At 45.1% G+C, this 16,299-nt stretch overlaps 1 protein-coding gene across 1 annotated transcript in view; it reads right to left on the minus strand.

Moving 5' to 3' along the window:
• The window catches only part of SCUBE1 (signal peptide, CUB domain and EGF like domain containing 1), a 255,138-nt gene that overhangs the window by 21,859 nt on the left and 216,980 nt on the right, over nucleotides 1-16,299 (minus strand). Inside the window, exons 10-14 of the mRNA XM_054173884.1 lie at nucleotides 11,793-11,909; nucleotides 8,959-9,081; nucleotides 4,860-4,979; nucleotides 2,957-3,049; nucleotides 1,315-1,431 (exon numbers count right to left, since the gene is read on the minus strand). Coding sequence (XP_054029859.1) covers nucleotides 1,315-1,431; nucleotides 2,957-3,049; nucleotides 4,860-4,979; nucleotides 8,959-9,081; nucleotides 11,793-11,909 — 570 coding nt within the window. The remainder of the gene's footprint in view (nucleotides 1-1,314; nucleotides 1,432-2,956; nucleotides 3,050-4,859; nucleotides 4,980-8,958; nucleotides 9,082-11,792; nucleotides 11,910-16,299) is intronic.

Below are 16,299 nucleotides of genomic sequence, written 5' to 3' on the forward strand. Positions count from 1 at the left end.
GCTTCTACCTTACTACTGGCTTTTGTTATATTTCCCCCTCTCCCCTGCCCATCTAAGAAGGGGAGTGATTGAGTAGCTTTGGTGAGCATTTGTCCCCCATCCAGGGCCAAACCACCACAACTTTAAAATAGATGTTCAAAAGTAGCAATAATAACCCCCTTTCTCCCCCCAAACTTAGTCATATCAAGTTTTTCAAACATGTGATTGCTTTGGTTCAGCCTGACACAAACATTTTCAAAATTTCAGATTTTTGGCAATTAAGTCTAAATTTTCTTGACATTTTTTTCCCAACTACTCATTCCAGCTTCATAGAATACATAGAATAAACCAGGTTGGAAGAGACCTTCAAGATCATCGTGTCCAACCCATCAACCAATCCAACACCGCCCAAACAACTAACCCATGGCACCAAGCACCCCATCAAGTCTTCTCCTGAAAACCTCCAGTGATGGTGACTCCACCATCTCCCCAGGCAGCCCATTCCAATGGGCAATCACTCTCTCTGTATAGAACTTCTTCCTAACATCCAGCCTGAACCTCCCCTGGCGCAGCCTGAGACTGTGTCCTCTTGTTCTGGTGCTGGCTGCCTGGGAGAAGAGACCAACATCCGTCTGTCTACAACCTCCCTTCAGGTAGTTGTAGAGAGCAATAAGGTCAGCCCTGAGTCTCCTCTTCTCCAGGCTAAGCCACCCCAGCTCCCTCAGCCTCTCCTCACAGGGCTGTATTCCAAACCCCTCACCAACTTTGTTGCTCTTCTCTGGACTCATTCCAGCAAGTCAACCTCCTTCCTAAACTGAGAGGCCCAGAACTGGACACAGTTCATAAAAGATCTAAGGCTCTGTACCATCAGGTTTTGGTTGTAACCTTCTCAGGTGTGGGTTGCCCTTGCTGCTGCAATAGGACACTGATCCAGCATAATGTAAATAAGTAACAGCTTTTGGGGTTTTTTAATACATCTCACCTGGGACAGCTAAATGAAACACAACTGACGTTGTTTCATGTAACTTTAACTGGTCACAGCTTTTTGTCCCAGGATATTCCTGCCATTAGCAATGCCAGAAAAAGGATAGGCTTAGTTCCTAACTCATGTGCTCATAAACAAAGATGTTTTCAGAGAAACTGATCCCATTTCAGCACTGTTAGATCCAAACCGAAGGCACCGTGCAGCTAGAGTGTGAACCTTGGCCTGAACTTAAATTCTGATCCAAATATGAAAACCATTACTTCCTTTACCATCTGCAGTGTGAAAACAAAATATGCAAACAAGCAAGCAAACAAACAAAAACTTAGAATGCTATTTACATGTTTACATACCCAAACCAGCTTGCTTCCCAGAATCTTTCGTTTTATCTTTGCTGCGAGGTCGTAAATGGCACTTTGCGTCTTTAATTTTGAATCGAGCCTTCTGCTTGATTGGAGGGGCCAGGGAATCTGTTGATGCACAGTGAAAAAGCTGTCACTGGGATGCAGACAAAATGAAGCCTACAACTTATTTCTCAAAACAGATTCAAAAGTATTCTTGTGACGCAGGAAAGAGACAGCCCAAGAGTGACACAGCTTGTACCAGAGGACCCGTTTCTCTCGGTTCATTTTTCTGCGGAAGCGCCTACTCTGGAGCCCAGCAAGATCATCGCATTTGCTGGCACTGCACATGCTCTGCACACACACTTCTGCTCCAGCAGGCCTGGACATCTTGCTGGAATTTGGATGAATTTATCTCTTACTATGAAAAAGGTTCATTCCTACTTTCTTTTCTGTGACGCTCTGTGACTTCCCATCATACTTGGCTGTAGTTCTACTCTTGCTGATGTCAACCAGGCATAAGATTAATGTAGTGCAGTTCCGTTATTGGCAGTTGAAAACCATCCAAAGGAAATGTGTGTGTTTGACTGTGGTCTATGGCTTGCAAGCTTTACTTTTCAGCTAGTTATGCTGAGTGACTTTAAAAGCTGTTATTCAGCCTTACACTGCTCAGAAAATGTAGCTGCTGGCTGATTTCCTCAGAAAGCCCATGGTGGAAAGGTCTGCGACTGACCCACTGCCTGCCAGTCTGCCCGTGGGGCCTTGGAGCAGGTGGAGGGTGGTTGCAGGTAAGCACCACAACGTGAGCCTCTGTACTCTTGGGAGGGTTTTGCAGAACCAGGACTGCAGAGGTAGCCTGCCCCTGTGCCACAGGCTGACACATCTGCTGATGTTACTGCACTCCACAGTGCTGTACCTGCTAATGCACTTCAAATAACCAAGAAATACTTGGTTGGGGAACTGACAAACTGGAGAGAAGTAGCAGGTAATGATATGCAAAGTGGGCTGACACTTCCCACTTCTGGATGCGCTTTCAGCTGCTTCTAATTTTGCCAAACTCGAACCATTTGGGGCTGAACTTTTCTTTTTGTGCTCAGTATCAATTTTAAGATACATTTGGAGTTCCTCTGCACAAACAACCCAGCCATTTCTCAGAACAAGAGGAATGAAACATGGGATGTGCTCATAAAAGTTTCACAAGCTATCTGGAATCCCTAGTAGGAGGATTCATGCTCCTAAGGAAGGGCTTTGCAGATGAAGGCTGTAACCCACCACAGCCTTCTGCTTGTGTGCTATTTGATGGACCTCTCTAGCTCACTTCCAAATCTGGGAAGAAATACCATTTTGATATGCTCCTTGTCTTGCTGGACTATGGAAAGTGAATTATTCTAAAGAATTGTCCTTACTGAACGTATCTCAAACCTCCGCTGCTCCTATACTGCCCTACCAGTACGAAGGCACACTGGTGGGCAATTAGGAACACTCCAGCTCTGATGGAGAGAATGCAGAAAGCAGAAGAGGTGCATGATGAAACACAGGCTACCTTAATTCCAGCCATGTGGAACTTTAGAGTTGGATGTTTTGCAGCTCCTAAATGGTCTGGGGGACCTCAAGCACCTACCTCCTAAATGTCAAGGCCCAGGAGAGCACCTACCTGTGCAGCTGGGCAGGGTTGCATTGCGTTTCTGCTGAGCCTTGCCTTGCTGGACAGGAATGCCACAGCTTAGCGTGTAGCTGTTCTCCGAATCTAGGGGACAGAATGCAGAGTCAGCATGCGGCAACAGCCTCACAAAGCATCTGCTCCCCTCGTCACCCCCTGCATTAATATTTGGTGCTTGACTACAAGTTGGGTTTTGTTTATTCCAGAACTGAAATGTTTGCTTAAAACAATTTGGCATGAGGTTAGCTGTAAATAATTCCATGGTGCATAAGAAGAAAATGTTTTGTCTGTGGCAGAGTCCTTGTACTTTGATCATCTCTATAATTTATTAAGTTAGATAATGGTTGGACTCAATGACCTTAAAGGTGGTTTCCAACCAAAGTGATTCTATGATTTGAAAAATAAACCACGTGCTTTCAAAATAATTTACCTCAGCTGCCTAAACATGAGCCAGCAGTGTGCCCAGGTGGCCAAGAGGGCCAATGGCATCCTGGCCTGCATCAGGAATAGTGTGGCCAGCAGGAGCAGGGAAGTCATTGTGCCCCTGGACTCTGCATTGGTTAGGCCACACCTTGAGTCCTGTGTCCAGTTCTGGGCCCCACAGTTTAAGAAGGACATCGAGACACTTGAAGGTGTCCAGAGAAGGGCAACAAGGCTGGGGAGAGGCCTTGAGCACAGCCCTGTGAGGAGAGGCTGAGGGAGCTGGGGTTGTTTAGCCTGGAGAAGAGAAGGCTCAGGGGTGACCTCATTGCCCTCTACAACTACCTGAAAGGTGGTTGTAGCCAGGAAGGGGTTGGTCTCTTCTCCCAGGCAAGCAACACCAGAACAAGGGGACACAGTCTCAAGCTGTGCCAGGGGAGGTTTAGACTCGAGGTGAGGAGAAAGTTCTTCACCGAGTGAGTTGTTCGTCACTGGAATGTGCTGCCCAGGGAGGTGGTGGAGTCACCATCCCTGGAGGTGTTCAAGAGGGGATTGGATGTGGCACTTGGTGCCAGGGTCTAGTCATGAGGTCTGTGGTGACAGGTTGGACTCGATGATCTTTGAGGTCTCTTCCAACCTTAGTGATACTGTGATACTGTGAAAATAATCTACCTCTGTCAGAATTTATTGGCAGAAGCAAAAAATAACACACTTAGAACTGTGAGAGGGTTTACATATTGCACAGATAAAACTCTCTATTGCTGCATGTGAATTAGGTAAGTGCATGGATCTCTGCTAAACTAAGAATAAAGTGCATACAGCTCTACCAAATCTAACGCCAGGAGTAACATGAAGAGAGAGACACTTGTGGAAAATAATCCTGTCAGAACCAGAACATACATGAAAAGCAACAGCTGTAGATGAAAAGGAGGAGAGGCAGATGAAATGCCTGAATTTCTATAAATAACACTCAGCCCAGCTATCAGCAGTGAGGTGATAAAAACTCTGCAAGTGTAGCAACCAATACTGAGAGATCCTTTCTGCCATACAGCCTCCTGAGACAAACTGCATTGTGTCCGGACAGGCACAGGGGACTCCACCTGAAAAACACCCTACTAAAAACTAGCAGGAATTCACTGAAATCAGCTGTTATTTTTTTCCTCTCATTTTTGACTTACCAATTCAATTATTGGGGTTTTTTTTTTGTTCTTTCCCACCATCCTGCTTAAGGCAGATTTGTCTCTCTGGTGTTAGAACTTTCCCACGCTCACAAGCAACGCCTCAAATTAAACAACAAAGGGCCAGACCTCTCAGCTCTTGTATTTAGTGATGTGCGTATCTGGCCCTGTTTAACTTGTAATGATGGTTTTGATCATTTACAGCTGTCCATAACAAAAACTGAATGCAAGAATCATGAACGTGTTAGCAGAGAAAAATCATCAGGGGCCATTCTAGACTGAGGAGGACATATACAAACCTGGAACAAAAAGAGTATTAGATGGGCACGACAGGAAGCAGCTTTCTATGCCTCCCGTCTTACTACATACTAGCTGAGCCTTGGGTGCTGGTTTAGCATTTGGAAGACATTTCACCATCTCTGAGGAGAGAAAGGGAAAAAAAAAGAGAAATGAAAACCAAATAAAATAATCAGACACTGCCCAACCCTGAATCCTGTGCAGCCACTTGCATGCAGGGGCGACAAAAGGCAGAAGAGGCAACAAAGCAAAACCACAGGCCCAGGCATTTCTGGAATAGGCACATATTGGGGAAAGAGGATCCTCATCTTAAGACTGCATTTGCAAAATGAAACTGCTGCACATTTTCATACCTAAATTCTAGATCAGTCTTTCCCTCCCATCCTCCACTTCAGGCCTCTTCTGGTCCAATCCTGCACTCTGGCAGGCAGGTGTCTTTCTATGAGCACAGTTCTGTGTGCACATGTTGACCTCAGAAGCAACAGTAATCAGTGACCGGAGATGCCTCCCCTCCCTTTTGGAAGACAGGTCAGCTCCCATACCATGCACAGGAGTCATGTTTATTTAGATGACTGCTACAATGGTATGTTCCAGAGGTATTTAACTCTGCACTGACTGCTGGCCAAGAGCAACGAGGCATCTCTTCAAACAGACATTCCACGCTGCATCAGCCGCTTAAAGCCCAGAGGAGTGCCTGTAGAGCAGTTCTCGCTTCAGCTCTGTAAAACCACCTGTTCAGGACCAGGGAAGTGATTGTCCCACTGTATTCTGCACTGGTGAGGCCACACCTTCAGTACTGGGTTCACTTTTGAGGCTCTCACTACAATAAAGACGTTGATGTCCTGGAGTGTGTCCGCAGAAGGGCAATGAAGCTGGGGAAGGGTCTGGAGAATAGGTTGCTTGGGGTTGTTTGCTCTTCAGAATAGGATGCTGAGAGGAGACCTTCTCGCCCCCTGTAACTACCTAAGAGGAGGTTGCAGTGAGATGGGTGTTGGTCTTTTCTCCCAAGTATCCAGTGATAGGACAAGAGAAAATGGCCTCAAGTTTTTCCAGGGAAGGTTTAGATTGGATAGGAAAAATTTCTTACTGAAAGAGCAGTCAAGCGTCGGAACAGGCTGCCCAGGGAAGTGGTGGAGTCACCATGCCTGGAGGTGTTAAAAATTGTGTAGACCTGGCACTTTGGGACATGGCTTAGTGGGCATGGTAGTGTTGGGCTGATGGTTGGACTTGGTGCTGTTAGGGGTCTTTTCCAACCTTAATGATTCTGTTTGCTTTTTCTCTGACTGCTCCTTGCTACTTCTTTCAAATATGCTCACCATGTAAGATAGACTTGGCTGACTCTTGCTTTGCTCATAGCCGACTGTGTTACTTGCAAATGTGACTTTCCCTACCTCTCAGCTCACCACAGCTACACCAAAGTAAGGAGGAGATCAGAGCACACTGGTTTGGGTTTGCCAGGGTTTGGGAAAAGCCCAATAAAGCTCTAATGGGAGTTGAAGGGATGACACAGGACAATTCAAATGTGGTATCTGGAATGAGCCCTGCCTGTCTTGGCTTGAGGGCAGAGGAAAGGTTCCAAGGAGACACCAGCTGGTTCATGTTCCTGGTCTCACTGCTGGTTCAATGTGAATATATACAAGCCCCTTAAAGACACCTGATGTTCACATTTCAAATATGGGAATAATCATCCTTCACTTACCTCCCCCTAAGGGCTTTTTATATTGCTTGGGCAATATTTTTAAAGAAATTATTTCTTCAGACAGGAGACAACACTGGTGCAATGCCATTCTTATGCAAAAGATGATACTGATATGGCAAATGTCTCCAAGACATGTGGCATTCAGGATCAGTAAGTATAATTGTCCTCCTTTTTTTTGTGCTTGTGTAGCACTGTAGAACACGGTTCCCTCTAAATCATGTTGGTAATAAGGGCAGGTGATAAGCAAGAAGATGACATCCATTTAAAGCCTCATTATATTAATCAAATATAATGATGTTCATCAGTGGTGGTAAGGGATGTGGTTTAGTGCTAGACTTGGTCATTAGGGAGTGGTTGGACTCGAAGATCTTAAAGGTCTTTTCCAACTGAAATCATTCTGTGATTCTGTGAATAGAGAAGGGTGCTCTGGTTTCCATCTTCCAACTGAGTGTTACAAATAGAATAGAACAGCATAGAATTAACCTGGTTGGAAGAGACCTTTGAGATCATTGAGTCCAACCTGTCACCCGACACTGTCTAATAAAATAAACCATGGCACCAAGCACCCCATCCAGTCTCTTCCTAAACACCTCCAGTGATGGTGACTCCACCACCTCCCCAGGCAGCACATTCCAATGGCCAATCTCTCTTTCTGTGAAGAATTTATTCCTAACATCCAGCCTAAACCTCCCCTGGTGCAGGCTGAGACTGTGTCCTCTTGTTCTGGTACTGGCTGCCTGGGAGAAGAGACCAACCTCTGCCTGTCTACAACCTCCCTCCAGGTAGTTGTAGAGAGCAATAAGGTCTGCCCTGAGCCTCCTCTTCTCCAGGCTAAGCAACCCCAGCTCCCTCAGTCTCTCCTCATAGGGCTGTGCTCCAAACCCCTCCCCAGCTTTGTTGCCCTTCTCTGGACATGTTCCAGCAAGTCAACCTCCTTCCTAAACTGAGGGGCCCAGAACTGGACACAGGACTTAAGGTGTGGCCTAACCAGCGCTGAGTACAGGGGCAGAATGACCTCCCTGCTCCTGCTGGCCATGCCATTCCTGATACAGGCCAAGATGCCATTGGCCCTCCCAATGAAGATAAAAACTAGGAAAATATTTTCAATGCAGTCTCTTAGTATGAGAACATAATTCTCAGTAGGCTGAGAGGCAATATAGCACAAGATTTCTATGGCCTATACAGCAGACCTCAAAAATTTTTAGTTCTCACTGTTAATTTACAGTGAGAACTTACTGTTAATTTACAAACTCCTTTCTGGAGGACTAAGTGGTACATGGCAAGGTTAACTAGAAAAGCAGAGTTGACTGTTTCATACTCCTACAGTACTTAGCTCTGCACACAGCAGGGAAGGTAGTACACAAAAAGGTAAGCAGGAAAAATTAAGAACTTAGTTGTGGTGGTGAAGAAGGTCAGTGGCAAAGGTTGAAACCCAGCTTAGGAGCTTCACCTGCCCACCTTGGTTCTAAAGTGCTTTCCATTTTGCTGGATCCATGTAAGTGAAAAAATGCCACAACAGCATGATCTCCCAAGAGGCCAGTGAGTGTTCTCTGCTTCAGGCAACATTCTCCTCAATATATGCAGAGATTCCCTTAAGGTCCCCACCAAGGTTTTGGTTTTGTCTCGCTCCCAGGTAGGTATTGAGCATCAGCCCCAAATGTATCTATGAGAAGTTATTTGTGGTTAAAACCCAGAGGACACCTCCCCCCCCCCCCCCAACCTCAATTTGACTGTGAAAGACCTAAGGTATGTTACTCCCATTAAAAATGTGAAAATGGAATGAAAATCTCACTTTGAACGACTGTAGCCATGGCCAGGATTTGCTGTGCTTTACATAAGATCCCAGAAGAAAAAGTCTTCTACTTAAAGGATACAGAAATTCAGATCTGCCAGGAAATAAGTGGCACTATCAGCAAGTGCTGTCATTTTAGTGGTCACAGGATTTGTGCTCTTTGCACTTACCACTGTTATCAAAGCCAGTATTAAGAAGGATAACTTTAGAGGTAACTTGGAAAAGTGGTGTGTGATACTGTGAATGTAGCTATTAACCTGAATGTCACACTTTGCTTGGAAATAGTCAATATTTTGAATATTCTAATTTAGTTTTAGAGGGAAATGGAGTTATAGCTAAGGTCATAGAGATGGACAAAGGACAAATGAAGGACAAAAGTATAAAGTACACAAAGTAATGAGACGACAAGTTCAAAGCAAATAACCCCCAACGTATTCCCATTGTCTAATCCGCCTGCACTTATACCCTAGCCCACGAATCCCCCTAAAATCAGGTGTGATCTGATCCATCACATTAAAATGCAACATTCATCAGACAAAGCTACAGGCTTTTTAACTCTCCTGGAGAACAGGAGCATCACTACACTCACTTCTGAGCCTCCCACACTTACCAATGCAGTCCTTTTTGTTCCAATGCAATTTCTTTCCAGGTGGACAGACACACTCGTAGCTCCCCATTGTATTCAGACACCCATAGTCACAACTGCCATTGCTGATGCTGCATTCATCGATATCTGCAAATGAATTCAAGTTAGGGAGAGTATTAACCGTGTGTGCACATGTATACTGAACATTGAGGTATTACAGGCATAAGGATGTCTGTTTCTATTATCTCCTTTATATTTAAGTCTATGTAAACATACATAAACATATATAAACATATAAACTTCAGGGGAACTTTAGGCTGGAGGTGAGGAGAAAGTTCTTCACCGAGAGAGTCATTCATCATTGGAATGTGCTGCACAGGGAGGTGGTGGAGTCACTGTCCCTGGAGGTGTTCAAGAGGGGATTGGACATGGCACTTGGTGCCATGGTCTAGTCATGAGGTCTGTGGTGACAGGTTGGACTCCATGATCTTTGAGGTCTCTTCCAACCTTAGTGATACTGTGATACTGTGATATAAAGGCAGACAATACTCAGGTCAAACAGTTTTGGTGCGTGTTGCATTTATCTTTCTCTAGACACACGTATGGCTCCTACTCTTTCAAGGATATAAGCATATGATACAATTTACTTGCCAGGACTAGTTATGCTGACATTCTCAAAGTACTCACGAAGATACAACACATGCTGGAAGTCTCTGTAGCACCTGGACAATGCTGTATACTGCATTATATGGAAAACTGTGAAGGTCCTCAACATTTGTGAGATTAGATTCCCTCTGCATAGCAACGAGGTTAATTCTCCATAGTGATTCACAGAGTTTAGTTTTAGAGAGCACTCCTGCTATAAGGATAGGCTAATGGAATTTGGATTGTTCAGCCTGGAGAAGAGGATCTTCTAACTCCCTTCCAATACCTGAAGGGAACCTGCAGGAAGGCTGAAGAGGGACTTTTTACAAGTGTCCACCTATAGGACAAGGGGAAATGGATTTAAATTGCAGGAGAATAGGTTTAGATTGGATCTTAGGAAGAAATTCTTCACTACGAGGGTGGCAAGACTCTGGAATGGATTATCCAGAGAGGCTGTGGATGCCCCTCCATGAAGATGTTGAAAGCCATGCTGGATGGGGCTTTGAGTAATCTGGTCTGGTTGAGAGGCATCCCTGCCTATGGCAGGGAGGTTGGATTAGATGATCTCTAAGGCTCTTCCAGACAAAGTTGTTCTATGATTCTGATGAAGGAGAAAACGATGTATTTGATAGAATCTAGAAAGTGAAGTGCAGTTTATTTAGTGTTCTGCTCCTGAAATATAAATGAAAGGTAAAAACATGAAAGAAGGCAAAGCAATTACTGGGTATGTTATCACCAACGTTCCTCTTAAACTCTTTCAACATTTGGTACATCAGAAAAAGTATTTAGTCAGTCTGAAATATAACCTTCTTAGTCTTTGGAATCAGCATTTATATACTTAGAATGGTTTTGGTTTGAAAAGACCTTGAAGATCATCAAGTCCAACCATTCTCTAACTCTGCCAAGTTTGGTGCTAAACCATGTCCCTCAGCACAACATCTCTGTCTCTTTGAAACACCGAGGCATGGGGATTCAACCATCTCCCTGGGGAGCCTATCCCAGTGTTTGAAGACCTTCTCAGTGAAGCATCTAAGAGTGCCACTATTAAGAGACAAGCTTGCACCAAATGTTTTTCAAGGTTCTCATTATTTTTCTCTAGCTTTGACTTGTGCTCAGTGCTACATGGATGCTGGCAAGAAAATTTATTTCCAGGACCTGACTAAAACTAATGATAAACCTGAGTGGCAAAGCTCAGGGCCTGGACAAGTCTGGATTCAGACCTGTGATTTTGGATCTGCCCAGTATGAAAAAAAGCAGATTTGGATTTGGTTAGATTTTTGCCCCAAGTTCAGTACTGAGTATTTTCCTGTAGAGTCTTTTTCCAAACTCTTTCCTTAGAAGGGCTCCTATTTCTTTTCCTGCCTGCCTCTACTATACAGTGAGTACATTTGTTACTTACCCTGCTCTACACAAGAGATACTAATACACACACCTACACCTTTCTCCCAAAGTCAAGCCAGGTAGAGATATCATTAGCAGGTGACATCAGGTGCACTTGGATGAAAATGATGGTCTAGCATCTGTTTCTGCTACATCAGTTTGCATGGCACAAACTGAATGGAGTGTAAACAACAGGAGCCTTTAACCATATATTTTTGGCTAAGTGTGTGGAGCAATTTAGGAATACATAGACTGAAAGGTCTCTTCCAAGCAGAGCAATTCTACGATTCTGTGATTTCACATCTGAGCCAAAATGTGAAACCTTGTAAAACTGATACCCTTCTCCTATTCTCTTTGTTGCCCATAATTTGAAGGCTTCCTTCTGTAAATACAATTGTGGTTAACCTCTCTCCTGTGTGTAATGTAATTACCAATTGCTACTCTGTGCTTGTAAGCTGTGTGAGGAAGTTTACTCTCTACAGCGTGATGAACCCCAGCCACGAGGCTGCTTTGCAATGACTGTGGGAGAACAGCTGCCTCTGTGCAGCAGTGGATGCAAGTGTCACAGCTGCAAGCTTCTCACCTACACTGAGGCTGCTTTGTGCCACCACTGCACGAATGCCTGGCCATTATCTTTCATCGATTTTCTTCTCCTGGGAATGTTTCAGCAAAATTGTGATGCTGAGGTTTTAGTCACACTCAGCTCATGCATTTTAGCTTTATTGGTTTATCTTCTTCTTCAGTTCTAAAATCTGCAGCTAAAAATTTAGTGGCTCAGTAAACAGTTCACATAGCAAACAAGCAAACAGGTAAGCAAGACTCAGTTTCCAAACCTCCACAGTGTGTCAGTCCATACAAGGTGTATCCTTTATAGCAGAGACACTCAAAGCTTCCAGGGTAGTTGATGCAGGTGTGGTCACAGGTTCTTTCAAAGGAACACTCATCTATATCTGAATTCATAGAAAAAGCATGAAGAAATTAAAATGTGGTTCAACTGAATGGCTGGAATTTCATATGCAGTTGTAACATCTTGTCATCAATAAATCAGCAAATATCACCCCAGTTAAAGCTGAATAAAACACCAGTCTCATTCTAGTGCCTTACGAAGAAAGGACTTGCAGGCAAGGACACGAAGAAAAGTCGGAAGAGATAAAAAGGAAGCAAACCCATGAAAACCCTGTTATCTGTGTTCACCAGTAGATGGCAACCTTGAACTTCTCATCACCTTTTCCCGCTGCAGGGCTGTGAGGTCATTAAGGTTTTAGGGGCTAAGCGGCACAACGGAAAAAGTTTTGGGTTGAATCAAGGAATTCCTTCTCTCACTGACCATTCCTCTGACACCTTGCTCAGCAGGACAGGGAGTCACTCTGCCTAGGCAGAGTTGCACAGCGACAAGAGGCATAAGGAAAACTGCCTGAGAAGCCAGTATCAGGAATGGATGGGCAGCACCTAAGACACAGTAAATCTTAGCCCAAAATCTGCATTCTACCCAATTCAAGGAAATTTGGCCTCTTCTCCTTAAAAAAGTCAGGCACCTGTAATTGTCACAGATGACTAATGTGAAACCCTTATTTACATGGCCTCTTCCATCCAGCAGCCGATGAAGAAAGCAATCCATGTTGTTTCAAAGACAGCCCAAAGGCTTTGCCGAGCAGGGTGATGTAAAGCTTTAAGTGACAGCAGTCACTGAAAAGCAGTACATTAAAGACACTTTACATAGCAATGTGTGCAAAATAACAGCACTTTTGACTGAATTTTAGCCTTAGACAATTGGTTTTCCTAGAATTCTCTTCAATATTTATTTTTTCTGTTAGAAAGGAGAGAGAAATTACTACAATAGCATTATTTGAGTGGTAATTCCAACAAAACTTGCATTCCTATAAATGAACAGCATGGTTTTTCTTTCATAGCTTCCACACCTTTTACAGTTGCTTATTAAGAACATAGTCTGAGCAACACCACTGGACTTGGACAACTTGGACTTTCATACTGTACACACTTAGGTGCTTGGAAAAAATGTGGAAGTTCACAAATAAGCAAAGCTCTGCTACCCAATTCCTATATTCAAGTAGTATTTATAGAGTTTTGAGGTTTAATGAAATATTCCAGGTCTCAGCCAGCTGTTAGAAATACAAATACTTAAGTCTGAGAAAGGTAAAATTAAGATTTTGGGTATGTTTAGACAAACCCAAAAATCTGTGTGAATTTATGCACAGACTCAGACTGCTATAGCCAGCTATGCTTTATATGGCCTCCAAGTTTGAATGCTTCAAAACATTCATCACAATGTGGAAAGCTACTGATCAGGTGAATGTGTGACAGGGAATACACAAGATGAACAAAAAGCTGTGCTACCTGGCCTTGATCTGCTGGAGGGTAGAGAGGCTCTGCAGAGGGACCTGGACAGGCTGGACAGATGGGCAGAGGCCAAGGGCATGAGATTGAACACATCCAAGTGCCAGATTCTGCACATTGGCCACAGCAACCCCAGGCAGTGCTACAGGCTGGGGTCAGAGTGGCTGAGAGCAGCCAGGCAGAGAGGGACCTGGGGGTGCTGGTTGATGGTAGGCTGAACATGAGCCTGCAGAGTGCCCAGGCAGCCAGGAGGGCCAATGGCATCCTGGCCTGCATCAGGAACAGTGTGGCCAGCAGGAGCAGGGAGGTCATTCTGCCCCTGTACACTGCACTGGTTAGGCCACACCTTGAGTCCTGTGTCCAGTTCTGGGCCCTCAGTTTAGGAAGGAGGTTGACTTGCTGGAACGAGTCCAGAGAAGGGCGACAAGGTTGGTGAGGGGCTTGGAGCACAGCCCTGTGGGGAGAGGCTGAGGGAGCTGGGGTTGCTTAGCCTGGAGAGAAGGAGACTCAGGGGTGACCTTATTGCTGTCTACAACTACCTGAAGGGAGGTTGTAGTGAGGCAGAGGTTGGTCTCTTCTCCCAGGCAACCAGTACCAGAACAAGAGGACACAGTCTCAGGCTGCGCCAGGGTAGGTTTAGGCTGGAGGTTAGGAGGAAGTTTTACACAGAGAGAGTGATTGCCCACTGGAATGGGCTGCCCGAGGAGGTGGTGGGATCGCTGTCGCTGGGGGTGTTCAGGACGAGGCTTGACAGGATGCTTGGTTGCATGCTTCAGTTGGTTGGGTGGTGTTGGATGATAGGTTGGACACGATGATCTTGAAGGTCTCTTCCAACCTGGTCTATTCTATTCTATTCTATTCTATTCTATTCTATTCTAATGTGTGCATCACAATCACTTGTGCTCAAGCAACAAAGAAAGGACAGTTGGTATTTTACCTTTTCCTTACATTCATTTCATTTTAATGCAGTTTTGCAAGCATAGTAAAATATCATTGCTTGAATTTGGAAGGCAGTTTCTTTCTAAAGTTTCCTTTATAGTCTCAGAAATACACATCTTTGGAATGTACAGAAAGGTCAAACCACTTTAGTCTTCTCTAATGAAATACACAGAGTAAAATAACTTGGGAATGAATGCTGCAGTTGAAGTTTAAAAGGATTTTCAATGCATCAGAAGCCAAATCATTCGAGGTGGTTTCATTCAAGTGTAATCTTGTTTGCTATATGGTACCTCTGGAAACTGACCAAAGCAGCTCATTTTCTGGCCTCTGACTCATCTTGGAAGGCTGCTTTTCGACAATAACTTCCTATTTCTCAGCAGTGATCTTAGCGCAGTCAGTGGCACTGCTTTCACACACACCTTGGTGGTTTGTACATAATGTGGCTCAGGCCCTTGCTAGTTTTTCTTCACATTAAGAAGGATGCAAATCCCTCTTTGCCTGTGGAAACAACGGTCTGGCTCATAGAGATTGAACACATCCGAGTGCCAGGTTCTGCACATTGGCCACAGCAACCCCATGCAGAGCTACAGGCTGGGGTCAGAGTGGCTGAGAGCAGCCGGGCAGAGAGGGAACTGGAGGTGCTGGTCGATGGTAGGCTGAACATGAGCCTGCAGTGTGCCCAGGCAGCCAAGAGGGCCAATGGCATCCTGGCCTGCATCAGGAACAGTGTGGCCAGCAGGAGCAGGGAGGTCATTCTGCCCCTGTACACTGCACTGGTTAGGCTGCACCTTGAGTCCTGTGTCCAGTTCTGGGCCCCTCAGTTTAGGAAGGAGGTTGACTTGCTGGAATGAATCCAGTGAAGAGCAACAAAGTTGGTGAGGGGCTTGGAACACAGCCCTGTGAAGAGAGACTGAGGGAGCTGGGGTTGCTTAGCCTGGAGAAGAGGAGGAGACTCAGGGGTGACCTTATCACTCTCTACAACTACCTGAAGGGAGGTTGTCGACAGATGGGTGATGGTCTCTTCTCCCAGGCAACCAGCACCAGAACAAGAGGACACAGTCTCAGGCTGCACCAGGGCAGGTTTAGGCTGGAGGTTAGGAAGAAGTTCTACACAGAGAGAGTGATTGCCCATTGGAATGGGCTGCCTGGGGAGGTGGTGGAGTCACCATCATTGGAGGTGTTCAGGAGGAGACTTGCTGGGGTGCTTGGTGCCATGGGTTAGTTGTTCAGGTGGGTTGGATTGGTTGATGGGTTGGACACGATGATCCTGAAGGTCTCTTCCAACCTGGTTTATTCTGTTCTATTCTGTTCTATAATATGACCAGTCATCTGCTTGCCAAGCAGCAGGCACAGGACAGACAAATGTATTTCTGTCACATGTAATATCAGCCACTCGTAAACTTCTACTGCTTGCACTGGTTGGCAGAAACACTGAAACAGACGCTTGCATGATGATGCAAAAGCTATTAAAAGCTCTTTTGCCATCTAAATCCCTCATCCCATCTCCTGCTGCTGTTCTTATAAATTCAGCCTTTGCTGAAGCTAGCTTCTTGCTTTGGCTGATTGAACACAGGAAGCCTCTGCACAGATTTTTGCATGCATGGCACCACGTCACTCAGTCTCACAGCCTGTGGAGGGTAGGGCTAGGCACTGCCTGAGGGCCCCAGTTTTCTGCAGTGTCCCATCTGCAGAATCACCAGTGCCCTGAGGAATTCAGCACTGGCCATAGAAAAGGGAGAAATATGCACCACACACTCTTCACTAAAAGAAACTGGTGGTGTGATACAGAATGCTGAAATTCTCTCATGCCTTTTTATTTTTATATATACCTCTGAAATCTCTGTTCTGGGTGCTGCTATTCCCTAACTCCCAGAATCTTTGAAGTTGGCCTCATGCCTTTGAGGTGCACCATGGTATTTCTTCCAACTTCCCCTGAAAGGATATGCTTATTCCCCACCACACTGGTGATACGGATGTATCTCAGAAGAGACTGAGGGCAGCGGCTTACACCTGGTTTCACCTCCACAACCCTGGGTTTCAAATCCT

This window comes from Dryobates pubescens, chromosome 27 (assembly GCF_014839835.1).
Source record: "Dryobates pubescens isolate bDryPub1 chromosome 27, bDryPub1.pri, whole genome shotgun sequence".
Taxonomy (NCBI): Eukaryota; Metazoa; Chordata; class Aves; order Piciformes; family Picidae; genus Dryobates; species Dryobates pubescens.